Raw genomic sequence first — 14,458 nt, forward strand, 5'->3', positions numbered from 1 at the left:
GCTAACATTTGTGTGTACACATGTTGGCCAAGTCTTCTCCTACGCTGTGTCTCAGTTCCATATGACAGATTACATTAAAGCATATGACATTAATATTCTAACATTACAACGCTGTAACCTACCAAGAGGTGTCAACTGTGACTGCAATGCTACAGGCGTGCTAGCAGCTCTGTGCGGCTGTGCTAAGGCTAAATGTCTGAACTTAATTTCATGGTAATCTAACATCATTTTCAAGTAAAGACGTACTGCATGTCATCATATTAATACTGCAGGCCACTGGGACACAGGATAGTATCAAGACACTTCACTGGGACTGTGTTTGGATCCTGGATTAACTGCATTTTGCATGAAACACATTTTAAAACGTAAGGTAAATGGACTGTACTTATATAAGGTACATAAGATAACACCTCCTCAAAATCTTGACCTCCTGACCTAGCTGTGGTGATACAGGTGTACTCCATGACATCTCTGTTGTGTGTGGTTACAGTGGTAATAGGTTTATAATGTACTACAACCAGAGAGGGCAATAAATCATCTTCTTAATATGTGATATACAACTAATAAAAACAGAAATGACAAAATACAAAAATAAAATGATTCCTATTCCTTTTTTGAACACCAGCTTCTAACTTGTTCTGCTCCTCATATGAAGTGTATTTGTTTTCCATTAAAAAAAAAAAAAAAGGTTACAGACAAATGAATAGGAAGCAGTAAAAGGCATATCTCTGAACAGTTTTACTGATACCTGAAGACAACAACTGACCTATTATCAATAAAAAATCTATATAAAAATATCTTGAATGTTTCCTTTAAAAGATGTCCCTGCTAGAATTGTAAGTCCTGAATCACAGCAGCATGAATAATAATGCTGATATCAGCGGTCAAGCAGCAACATTTCAACAGAAAACATGTTACTGTAGCTCCTGTTAGGTGAGCGCTGTTGTTTGACACTTTGACACATGACACTTGATGCATTAACCATCTCTTCTGTTAATATAGTAACACACTTATTGTATGTCTCTGGCTAAAACAGCAAACAACACATTTCCTAAATTGTTGGCTGCTCCTTTAAAAAGAGACATCTAATAGCCCATACAGAGTAAAAAGGTACAATTAAAGCAGGTTTCTTGAGGCCTCCTGTAACCTCCCATTCAGCCACATAACCCTGGTAACTGAGGAGTTGCACCTAACCGAGCGGGTCATCCTCATCCTTCATTCCCGTCAACCGTAGCCGAGCAAAGTCTTCAAACACAAAGTCATCACCCTGAGGGGAACTACTGCACACAGACAGGAAGAGGGTGTTGGTATCAGACAGCTGGTTTGTTAAGGTTGAACTAATGTTATGTATAATGCCTCATCTAATCCTAACACATTTATCCTGGGGAGGTGGGTTGATTTTAACATCACCTCCTCAGTGATGTGAATCCAGTCAGAAACGTGTATGGGGGTCCCAGAAATAATTATAGCTCCTTTGAGTCTAGTTTTGATCCAAATATTTGTTGCCAAATGACATCTTTGAAATGATGCTGAATTAGCTATTAGAAGTTTAACCATGGATTACTTTGATAGTAAAATAAACTTAAAAATCTGATGATACTCTGGCAAGTTCTGAAGCCTCTTTTTTTCTCTGATTTATGAAGGTTTATTGGCAATGGACATTGAAAATAATGACATATCCTTGGAAAGTTACACTGAATGATATCAATATGTGTTTCATGTCAGTGTGTTAAGATTTGTTTGAGTTTGACTCTTTTTCCCCCTAATGCAGACCATATCCTGTCATTCCCCCATCTTTAAAATGGAATGTAACCCATCATTCTTATAAGGTCGAGCTTATACAATTATCAAGTGGCAATGAAAATATTTAATTCCACATCTCTCCCTGCATTGTTAATCCTGATGGAGTTTTAGTCATTGTATGTAATCCCTGGTGAAAAAATAGTATCATCTGGTCCTATTTGGAGCATTCAGATTGTCAGTATATTATCTTAGGACTTAAATCACAACCAGCCAGTCTAGAAGTGGAAAATATGGTGAAAAATAGTTTTATAGCAGGCTATGATAAATCTCATCTTTATTTACACACACATACTTACTTCACTTCAAAGTCTATGAGGTTTGTATCCACAGGAGCATCAGCCTGTAGAGCAACTACACACAAGAACACATTGATTTAATTACACTGTAATCCTCACAGAGCACACAGCTCAGCTCAGCTGTTAACTGTTATGAGGTGTATATGCATACGTGTGTGTGTGTGTGTGTGTGTGAGACATACCTGGCTGTGGTTTGGGTCTGGGTTGCTCTGCAGGTTTGGGATGCATCAGGACGAATGGAAGCTCCACTGATACATCCCTACACACACACACACACACACACACACACACACACACACACACACACAATTGAATAATGCACATCAAAACACTAAGGTTGTGGTGGTGTGTATGCTTTAGTCTACATACTACATGGTTGCACATTATCCAGACTAGCTATAACTCAAACATTAAGGGAAATTGCACTTTTGAGAAGGATGCTGTCTGTTTAAAAATTGGATATGAATGATGACCAAAAAGTGTAATAAACTTAAATATTGTTGTCCACCTACCCTCCAAGAGACACCACCAGTTTGACTTTGACTCTGTAGGAAACCAAGATCCCCATCATCTCCCTGTTACACCCTTCTTTTACTCTGTAACACACACACACAGCATGTATGAGAGATATACAGTACACAATGCACATCCATAAACCAATTCTGAGGTGTGTGTGTATGTGCGTACATGGTGCTGGAGGCCAGGTTGGTGTCTTCATGCTTTAGCTTTCCATCCAGAGCCAGGCCTCTCTTTTCCCTGTTGGTACCCAGCATGGGGGTTAGAGTGTAGACCTGGCAGAAGGTGGAGCTGGGAGACACCTGGTCACTAAGGAGAATGGGGGTGGAGGGGTAAATGTCAGTGAGAGAGGGGCAAAGGGGAAGAGTTTTAAAGAGTGAGAGATTTTTGAGCTTTTATGTTGACTCTTGACAGCAGCCACATATAAGATATAATACATTTCAATATTTGAGGAAGCTGTTCAAGTACTCTGCCTTAAATAATGTCTGTCTGGAATGTTTCTTCCACAAACAAAGTTACACCTAACCATTCCCCATAGAAAAATCTACTATCTGTGAAATACATAAAATGTTTTACTACTTCACTGTAAAATACATTCTTTGTGTGTGGTCACAAATCACACTTGTGTAAGTTGCATAATGGACCATGACTGGATCCAAACTAGTTGTGATGTCACAAATAGGCACACATTTTAGAGAAACTTACCCCTTCAATAGATTATTATAAAAAGTGCTAATATTCCCATAATACTCATAATACTCACTCTGCTTCAACCTGGGCTACTGCACACTTATACTGGGCCGTGGAGAACAGACAGATATCAGCATACTGACGAACTGAGAGGAGAGGAGAATGATTTTAGTGCTTCTGTTAGTCGTGTTGTCTTCTAATCAAGGTGTACATTGGGGAACGTCAGATTACAGGAGATGTGATATATAATACTTGATTTAGTTATTTACACCCAATAACAGTTGTTTAAAGTCTGTGTAAAGGAAGAATAAATATATGTTCTGAGTTTGACATACCACAGAAAAGTGTGTTGTTAACCACCCTGCCAAATTTGAATGATTAAAAAAATCACCACATATATGAAATTAGGCTTCAAAATCAGCTTCTGTCTCTGCTGCCAAACGTTGTGGGAGTGCCCGCCGAGTTCGCTGAAACCCCGCCCCCTACCAAGTGTCACCTGTCAATCAAAGTCACCACCTCTACCAGAAACATGGATGCTAGGTCTGAGAGCTTTCTGCTGCTAACTCAGCTGCTAGCTCAGCTGGTAGTTCGGCGGCTAACTCGGTGGCTAGCTCGGCGGCTAACTCAGCTAACTGTAGACTATAGTAGTAGTAGTGTGTGCTGAATGTATTTATACCTCTACAGCAGCAGGGGCGGGTTTATACTAATCAGACCCACCCACTAAATCCTGAACACAGAAATGTTGAAACACAGTTTGTGAAGCCTAGCTCCACAATTCAAATCTAAATGGTTGAAATGCTTTTTACACCTTTTTTAGAAATACATTTATGACCTATTTAATGTGTTTAGAAGAAAATGTCTGAATTCACTTTACACAGTCTTTAAACTGAAAGGATAGTGGAAGTATGTAAGGACAGGTGGAGTTACCAGATATCTTCACCCTCTTTACAGTCTTAGTGGAGTTGTTGGTGACGTGGACATTAACACTGATGGGCTCACCATGGTAGTACAGCTGGAAGGAGACAGAGACTGAGCATGGCTTGCATTCCACCAATCAAATAACACATCGTGTGTTTGATGAGTGTGTTACCGCTTTATCCAGAGACACTTCCAGGTGCAGAGATCTATCGGACATCAGAAAGCTGCGGCTGGTCTCCACCATCGGTTGTGGACCAGGCTTCTCCGGAGCATACTGAACCTTCCGGATCACCAAATGCACAGAGTTCCTATACGCGCACACACACACACACACACACACAAAGTTGATATGACAGTATGCTTATTTACTGAGGACAGAGGTTTACATCCTCCATAGCCACAGAGTTAGCCCTGATCCTGAGCCCTGAAATTGGGTATTACATATTGTTCTAGTACTACTTAGAGAACCATATTGGGCATGGCCAGATCTACCGTATGGGCAATCTGGGAAAGTACCCAGGGGCCCCTGAGCAGATAGGGCTCCAATAATGTGTCCAAATAACATGGAGTTACAAGGTTTCCATCTGACAGCAGTGTTATCCAATCACAATAAAATAAAAGTTGTTTGGGGAACATGAGCTTCAGTGCCCAGGGGGCCCCCGGTATATATAAGGTATCTCTCTAGATGGGTTAGTTTGGTTGTAGTGTTAAGGTGTCTTAATGTGTTGGACCTTTTGTGGATTTTCTCATCCGCAGTCTTGGCACAGAAGGCTTGAAGCTCATAGTCCACACCACACGCTTTCCCAGTGTCCTCTGGGCCTGGCTGGAGGGTCACTGAGCACGGAAGGTTCTGGGGGATCTAACACATCCAAATATAAATCAAGTGAAATCCAAATATTAGTTCTGGGAGACACATGCCTTCTTTTAACCACTTCATTTCAAAGGGAGAATAGGACTTAAGAGTAGCTATGTGTACTGTTTTAATACTTTATTTATTTTCATTTCACTTTGCAGAATATAAAAAAGGTATCAGTATTGATATCATACTACTACATAATACCTACTCTCTTATCCACTTCACTTATGTGCTCTGTTAAGTAATACTAAACACTAGAACAATTAACAGCCTGCTCTTATCCATTTCACTCAACAGTACTTCACTTGGCAGGATGTGAAAGGGTTTCCAGTACAAATGAAGGCTGCTTAGTCTGACACTACACAAGACTAAACAGCTTTATGCCTGCTTTTATTCTCTTTACAGAATGTGACATGATTCATATGAGCTGTTCAGTGTTACAGTGAATAACAGATTCCCAGGTCTATATTTATATTCTAGAGTGCTTTTGGAATATTTTTATGTTATTTACAGTTCCATGTTTAATATTTGAGATCATAACAGTATATAAATAACATAAAATCACTACAAGCACAACATGTTCCCTGTGAGACTGGTGTGATGTTGTCCACAAACATTGAACTGAGATATCTAAGATGTTTTTCAAAATAACAGCACAAAAGAAGCATAGCATTTATAACTACCAAGAACACAAGACTGAGTGAGTGCAAGAAATCCTTCTGTGGTTTCTGAAAAATATCTTTTTGCATATATAGTTTACTGTTTATATACAGTATACAACACTGAGTACAGCCCTGGTAAGTATCACTAAAAAGTAATTACAAATCCTTTCTTTAGTACAACTTTATTGTTATTTTATTTCTTATTCAGATAAACCCCAAGAACAATTAAGCCAATTGGAAAAAAACCTGAATGTTTGACTAATTAAACTATAATGAAAGGTCAAACATTTAAGGACAAACTTCAACAAAAGTCAATATTTGCTATATGGTTCAGTGACTAAAAAGTGTTGGCAAGATGAGCAATCCATAAATCAGTTAAACTAGATTTAAAAGCAGCATCAGGTTTGTTAAAATGTACATTTAGTATTTTTGTTGGTTTTATATCATTTAAATGACATTTGCACCATTTTACCAAAAGTAAGACTGAATGCTCCTGAAAATGTCAAATGGTGTAACCACAAAAAAATGATAAATATTACATATTTGATCACCTACAGTGTATTTAAGTGGACTTATACTAATAATGACTTCATTTAAAAATGTAAATGTTTCCTGATCTCCATGATTCTCCAGATGAAATGTAATATTTAGAACAATAGTATTCCATTAGCTTTATTTAATATAAAAGTTATAATGTAAGATCATGCCAAACTAGTTGATATGGTGTTTTATTGACTATTTACTGTTTTTAAGCAAGTTCAATTATTTGGTACAAAGTTTTTATGGTTACACCACTTAGACATTTTTACCATAATCCTCTAATATATTCTCTCTAAATGGATTAAAAGCAGGAATTTGATGCTGGGTCCACAAAAAAAGAATGTGTGCAAGTTATTCATATGTTTATTTTCACATTTTAACTCTTTAAATTTAAACTAAACCACATGGACACAAATAAAACCTTATTGACCCTTATATCATTCCTCCTCTCTTCCTGTATCTCCTACACGTGTTGCAACTGTGTTTCGACTTCAGTAACCTACAGTACTAGGCTCTGTGCTGATTGGATCATGTATTTGTTTTTTTTAAGTGTAGATTATGTGTGGGGTGAGTGTGCAGTGGAGCGAGAGCACGAAGTTAGCAGTATAGCTGTGAATGTAGCAGTGCAATATGTGTTCAGTCTAGGCTATATCTCAGTGAATAAACACTACCAAACCAAATCATAATAGGGGATTTTGTATACTCTTTCATAATAAAGCTGATTGCTTTTGCTAAAAAGGGCGATGTCCTCCATGGTGCCACACACCCACAGGAACAAATAAATCAGCAATTACTGGTTGCTGGGCCAACCGTGGCTGGTAGGAAATCTTGACAAATTGCTCATCCCTATAGCTTACTGATGATCTTCTTGCAATTTGGTTTCTTACTTGTTCAGGCAATTCCTTACAAAGTGGAGCCATGTGGCATAACTCACAAACCCAAGCCACAACTGATAAAGGTGTTGTGTTTACAGGTTCTTGTATAGGCTTGTACACAGTTAGTCTAAATTGGAAGTCACAGGTGTACTCAAAAAAGGACTGCTTGTTAATCAGAGTACAGTACAGTTAATGGTCATGTGTGATTAAAGGCTGTGTGTGCTGGTGTGAGGTAGTCTCAGGGTGATGTTTGGTGGTCTTACAGTGAAGTTGAAGGGGTAGGCATGCTGACCCAGCTTCTTCAGCAGCCTCTCCTGCAGGTGGCTAAGAGGCTTCTTGTTCTCCTGCAGTGGAGGGAAGGCCTGGAAGCTGCTGACATAAAGATCCTTCCGGAAGGAAAGGCCCAGGACGTCCAGGTCCTCCCGACCATAGCGGAACGCACAGGTCAGAGTCACAAACACTGAAGACATGATGAAGCTCAGTTATATAGCAATGTCATCTGTCAGTCAACCAGTTATGCAATCTCTGTTGCAGGGTTAAGGCCCAGTTATGCTCAACATTAAATATGGATCTGGATACGGACGGAGCCTTCTGTCCGTGCTCTGCGTTCATTTCGTCCGTATTTCTGCACGTTTCCATAAAGCTTACGGATACGGACCAAACGGAGCAGTACCACCAGAAACCAATGGGGGGGCAGTGTTACTGTCCCTACTCGATACGTAGCTCTAGTGAGACACGAAGAAGAAATAACAATGGCGGAACTTTTATGGAAGAGGAACATTATCAATATCTCCTCCACAGTCGCCATGTTTGTTTTTGAGTTTGTTGTTGTCATAAACTTTTGACTCTGTGCTGCCCCCTGGTGGATGTATTGGTTAACATCCATGCCAACGTAAAGGACACATGGAAGTATGTGAGCAGTGACGGTAACATTGTTTGAAAAGGACGTAAACATTTTCGCACGTACGTTGAGCATAAATGGACCTTTAGGGTTTCTTACCTTTTCGATCTTTCAGATACTCTGGATCTACAAGGATCACTCCCACTAGAAATCACACACACACACACACACACACACACACACACACACACACACACACACACACATTTACAGCTGTACATTTGTCACCTGAGCAGTGATGTTGAATAATGCACATCAAAACACTAAGGTTGTGGTGGTGTGTATGCTTTAGTCTACATACTACATGGTTACACATTATCCAGACTAGCTATAACTCAAACATTAAGGGAAATTGCACTTTTGAGAAGGATGCTGTCTTGCTGCAACATGTGTAATACTGGTGTCCACATTTCTAAAGTAAATGAGCAATGAGCAGGGTTAGTTGGGGTTGTCTAAATGTAGACACAACTTGAGTGTCTTTTGCAACCCTTAAGATCCCGTAATCTAATGCACTGGAGTGAAATATCTGACAGTTTTTTTTTCAATACTAAATTTGCCAATTCTTCACACAGACAACTTTACCAACACATGATGAGCACAGAAGCTCATTTTACACACAAAGGCAAATCCTACAAGCCTTCTGATCTTCTGAGCGATAAAGCTTTGTGGGAGTCACCGTCTGATTTGGGAGCCAGTTACTGTTTATACTCAATGTGATCCACAGTGGACAGAACATCTGTCCAGATGAGACTATGAGTGTATGAGTATATCTTTGTTAACAAAAGTCGTATTTACCTCTGTCTGTGTGTGTGTGTGTGTGTGTGTGTGTGTGTGTGTGTGTGTGTGTGTGTGTGTGCGCGCATGTCTAGACTCACCTACTGGATCTACATGGTCTGAGTGATCTACAAAGTCTCGCTTCCCTAAATAAACTGTAACCTGTGGAAATAAAGAAAGGCAGGGAAAAAAAAAGATTCAAATAAACTACATCAGCTACTGAAAGTGAAAAGATGGTCTAGAGATAAAGAAGAGATGATAAGAACTCCTCCTCACACACGCACACACACACACACACACACACACACACACATACACACATACCTTACAGTTGGGGCTGGACTTCTTAAAAACTCTGTGGAAAGAGAGAGAGGTTATCTTAGTAACTAGTAAGTCTGTTTGAAATGAATTTAATAGCGCCATCATATCAGTAACCTGGGTTGAAGTATGTACTAATTCAACAACACATGCTAAACTTCCTTTTTTTAAATAGGCAAGTATATTGTTATTGGATATTTCAAACCATTGGCCTCAAAAATCTAGCATCCATCAGACTTTAAAGTCTGTGTAAAGTAAGAATAAATATGTGTTCTGAGTTTGACATACCACAGAAAAGTGTGTTGTTAACCACCCTGCCAAATTTAAATGATTAAAAAAATCGCCAAATATATGAAATTAGGCTTCAAAGTTGTGTAAAACTCAGCCTCTTTCTCTGCTACCAAATGCTGTGGGAGTGGCCGCCGAGTTTGCTGAAACCCCGCCCCCTACCAAGTGTTACCTGTCAATCAAAGTCACCACCTCTACCAGAAACATGGACGCTAGGTCTGAGAGCTTTCTGCTGCTAACTCAGCTGCTAGCTCGGCAGCTAGCTCAGCTGCTGGCTCGGCGCCTAGCTAGGCAGTTAACTCGGCGGCTAACTCAGCTAACTGGCTAACTGTAGACTGTAGTAGTAGTAGTAGTGTGTGCTGAATGTATTTATACCTCTACAGCAGCAGGGGCGGGTTTATGCTAATGGCTCACGCGGCGGTGCCTTTCAGACCCACCCACTAAATCCTGAACACAGAAATGTTGAAACACAGTTTGTGAAGCCTAGCTCCACAATTCAAATCTAAATGGTTGAAATGCTTTTTACACCTTTTTTAGAAATACATTTATGACCTATTTAATGTGTTTAGAAGACAATGTCTGAACTCACTTTACACAGTCTTTAACATTTCTCTTTTAATTAGTTCTGGGGTTTATTTGTTTTAATTTTGACAGGAAACAGGGAGAGGTTTGAAACTCCTGTCTGAAGTTGATCCAGGAGTGTTGCTGTTTTGGGATCAGTACACCACTGACACAGCCCTAAACCTCACTGTAGCAACCCCATCGAAAAAATAAAAGCGCCCGAAGTTGTCTGATGGTTCAGCGAGTTTTAATTAGTTTTCCTCCCACTTCATCACTGATGTAAGAGCTACACAGAAAAACACAAGAAACAACATTTTCCTGTTACCTAACTCTGCTGTCATTTCAAAATAAAAGCACTTCTGTGTTCATCAGAATTAAGAACTTTACACATTTGAATCATGCTGCATTCACACTATTTCTAATACATAATCAATTTCTGTATAAATGTAGAAGTAGATATAAATGATATACAGTCTGAGAGTGAACCAGGAAACCTTAAAGTCCAGTTAGTCAGACTGTGGAAGATAAACTAATATAATCTCTGACTGTGGGAACTGTGGATCTCATCACAGCCCTGTACACACTACAGCACTGTTTAATCACATCATATTTCCTGTCACACACACACACACACACACACACACACACACACACACACACACACACACACACACACACACACACACACACACACACACACACACACACACACACACACACACCTCCAGATCCAGAGCACCAGTCCTTTACTATAGTAGAAGGAACAGGTGTTTACATAAAAGGAATGACAAATTTTAGAAAGCAACAGCAGAGACACAAATGAGGCGTTTAGGAAGTGTATATAGGTTACCTACTTTTATCTGTGTGATACACACACATGATGGCTACTGCATGTGTCTTCTTTAGACTGTTGGCTGTGCAAGTCTCCAGAAAATCTAATTAAGCTCATGGAGCGTTAAAGGTCAATGTCAAGACAAACTTTATTATCCCACTAGAGGAAATTCATGGAGTCGTACACGCCTCAATTAAAACACACACAAGTACAATACACACACACACACACACACACACACACACACACACACACACACGATAAGTCAGGATCAGCAGCAGACTCTGGACAAGCCACAGTAACAATGGAGGAAGGTTTGTAGGATCCCTGCCACCTTCTTATTAATATTAGCATAGAAAAGGAAGTAGTTCAACATTTTGGAAATGCTTATTCACTTTCTTGCTGTGAATTGCTAAGCTAGGCTAACCATTTCACAACTCTAACTCCATACTAAAAGGCACAGTGTGGGCCGGTTGTGGAATTCATAAATCTTCTCTAGTGCATCTTTTGTAACAATTTCCACTTTTCAAACAAAAACTTACTGTCTGCAATACAGAGAATAAATGACAATCCCTGTGATGTTATTGTTAGGAGGATCATTGCTCAATATATGTAGACACTGAGCACATAAAAAGCAGAAGTAAGAGCACACAAATGGGTAAATGACAGCAAAGCAGAGAGCGAATGGGCAGAGCGTCCTTACTGAAGTTGAACAGGAAGTGGGGTGAAGTGTTTTCCAGGAAATGTGGGTGGTGTATGCCAGAAATTAGTCTGTGACCACGAGTTGTGATTAACCAGCCACCCGTTTGTCCCTTTGTGTACAACAGCACAACACCAAAACACAAGATATGCTTAGTCCTCATTTAGGTGATTGTAGAAAATGATTGTTGTACATATTTGGGATTATAAGCAGTCAGCTGTTGGAGGTTAAGTCAGCTTTACCAGGTTTGTGCAGACAGCAGCACTTTTAAGAACCTTTAGCATGGCCCTGTGCAGGAATGTGCTGCCTTTTACATTTAGAGGAAAGAAAACACGGGCGAAGAACAAAATGCACATCCTGATTATCACAGAAACGTCCATTACTTCCTTTAACACTGGGACATGTGAACCACTTCCTGTCAACCCCCTATCCTCAAGGCAAAAAAAAACAAAAAACATCTAGTCATGATAAACTCCTTCCAACAGCTCAGCATGCTGTAGGATTAGCTAGTGATATCTTTACAACATTTGATGGAGACTATAGTTGTTGATCACAGCTTGTATTTTAACTTAAAGCAGTGTTCATGTTGTTGGTTGCTTGGAGGCAGCAGAACAAGCTTTCAACACCACACACACATAAATGATCAAGTGTTGGCTTTCACTTGTCTGTTTACACATCCAGCACACACAGTAGAAAAGTATCTGTCTCTTGCTGCTAAATGCTTCACTATGTTCAGCAGCTGTGTGTGTGTGTGTGTGTGTGTGTGTGCTGTTTGATGCTGAGCAGGTACAGTAGTATACAGTGGCTTTATCAAACCATTACATTTGAAAATGAAGTGACATTTGAAAAGACCCCTGACCCCTCTAACATCACACATTAGATCCATTTATGCTATGAAATATCAATAAGTGCACCTTTAAAATCTCTTTACTTAGCACATTTATATTCCTCAAAGAATGAACCTTTAGTTTAGACAATCTATACGTGTTCCTCTAGTGTTACTCAGATGATTTATCTTAAAGGACAGCGTCACATTTTTCAAGTGTGTCTAAAAAACAGAAGTCAGGTTAAAGAGGTTTTCCTCTCTGTAATCATTCCTCATGTTCATACTGACTATTAAAAGATCTCCTTCAAATGAGCTTTCAATGGAAGTGATGGAGGACTGTATCCACATTTAAAAGTAGATGATCATCTTCTATTGAGCTTCATCAGTGTGAGTTAGTCATATCAAGTGATATCTGACACATTTACAGTCTGTTTATCAGTAAATTCCCTCTTAGTGTTTCCTGTTGAGCTGTGGTGGAAGTATAGTAACAAGAAGACTTTGACACTAAAAACACTGAAATGTTGAAACATAGAAGATGAAGATTTGACTCATTTGGGTTATGTTTAAATATAAATACATGTTCTAATGGTCAATATGAACAGGAGGAATGATTACAGGAAGAACAACAGGGTTTAATGTTCATTTTGTTTTAAGCCACACTTGAAATATATTGAATGAGTCCTTTAAAGCATCCAAGATTTCAACATTTATAAATTTGGACATTCTTTGTGGTACTAAGAAAGTCCCCAAACCAGCTGTCTCTCTGTGTAAACGTCCTTCCTTTTAATATTCAGCCTGTCTGTCTGTCAGAGTTAAACAGGAGCTGCAGATACAGACACTGCAGCCAAAAGATTGGCTTCATTGTTGCTTTTTTATCAGCTAACTATGCATGTTACAAAGTACAAACCAGTGTTTCTAAACGGATTAAAGCTAACTCTACTGTACACCGAACAATTGTTGTTTTCCTCAAATGATTATGTAAGAATTTGGCGTTTTCAGAACAAGCACGGTGCTGATCGACCTGCTGTTTACCTCCATGGTCCATGTTCGACTTACAAATATACACATCCATATTTTAGGAGACTAGTGGATTCTGTGGCCTCGAATAATAATAGAAATAAAGGTAAAAGTGTTGAACAGACAGAGACTACACCTCCTTCCTTTAGTTCCTTGTCCGTTCTCTCTTATGAGGAAGTTACGCCAGACTCTTGTTGAAATGTATACATTTAACGCTTCTCTCTGATAACTGCATAGTCTACATAGCAGGAAACATCTGGAAGTGTTCACTCATTCTTCACATTCACTTTTATATTCTACATTCATATCAGTCGACATTTAATCTGTTTGTTTGGTGTTTTTTTTTTTTTTTTTTTTTTTTTTTTTAAACGTCAACTTTGAGTCCAGATGTTGCGCTACAGCAGATGTTGTCGGTCTGTTGGTGTTAAACAGATGTTCTATCAGATGTGATAATAACAGCCTGTTTAAGGTGGTTTCAGGCTCCTCTCGGCGGTAAACAACAGCTTCCAATAGTCTGCTGTTTAAACGATCTCACAGTTCCCTTTTTTCTCTTCACGACACAACGGAACTAGTTTTATTCCATCTGTTTACATCACTACTGAACTAATAAGATGACTGTCTTACCTGGTCCCACTTTTATCCCCCATCTCGTCAGCCTTGCGGACAGTGTTTGTGGAGTGTGTGTGTGGTGTGTGTGTGTGTGTGTGGTGTGTGTCTGTAGATCAGGTTAGCATGCTGCTGCAGCTGTCTGTTCTCTGGAACCACTCAGCCTGTTTCCGCAGCTGAGGGACAAAAGCCCCGCCCACCAGATATGATGTACACCGTGACCACCAAAAAAAAAAGAAAAAAAAAATCCAGCAATACTACTACTAATGTTAATCATCATGGTTATAATAATAATAATGAGATTTGTTCCATTTAACCTTTAAAGATTTGAAGACATAACATGCTCAGTATGCAGGAGGAATGATTACACGTCCCAGGTGTTAATTTGGGTTCCTGACTGAAGAAACCTCAAGCAAAACCAAGCTCTAGGTGGGAGAACATCTGCCTCCACCGGTTGGGGTTGAGAGAGAGAGAGAGGA

At 39.4% G+C, this 14,458-nt stretch overlaps 1 protein-coding gene across 2 annotated transcripts; it reads right to left on the bottom strand.

The window, feature by feature from the left end:
* Positions 1 to 8: 8 nt before the first annotated feature.
* Positions 9 to 14,109, bottom strand: arrb2b (arrestin, beta 2b). 2 transcript variants are annotated; one of them, XM_053343478.1, is made up of 14 exons: positions 13,998 to 14,109; positions 9,156 to 9,186; positions 8,933 to 8,993; positions 8,157 to 8,201; positions 7,420 to 7,616; positions 4,955 to 5,082; positions 4,396 to 4,531; positions 4,233 to 4,317; positions 3,379 to 3,451; positions 2,787 to 2,924; positions 2,612 to 2,695; positions 2,282 to 2,358; positions 2,100 to 2,154; positions 9 to 1,277 (listed from the first exon to the last, which is right to left on the bottom strand). In XM_053343478.1, the coding sequence occupies exons 1-14, from the start codon at positions 14,018 to 14,020 to the stop codon at positions 1,190 to 1,192; spliced, it is 1,221 nt and encodes a 406-aa protein (XP_053199453.1). In that variant the 5' UTR covers positions 14,021 to 14,109; the 3' UTR covers positions 9 to 1,189. The 2 variants fall into 2 exon arrangements, with proteins under 2 accessions (XP_053199453.1, XP_053199452.1); XM_053343477.1 differs by having other exon boundaries at positions 9 to 1,280; positions 13,998 to 14,106.
* Between the last annotated feature and the right edge of the window lie 349 nt (positions 14,110 to 14,458).

Source organism: Scomber japonicus, chromosome 22, assembly GCF_027409825.1.
Source record: "Scomber japonicus isolate fScoJap1 chromosome 22, fScoJap1.pri, whole genome shotgun sequence".
Taxonomy (NCBI): domain Eukaryota; kingdom Metazoa; phylum Chordata; class Actinopteri; order Scombriformes; family Scombridae; genus Scomber; species Scomber japonicus.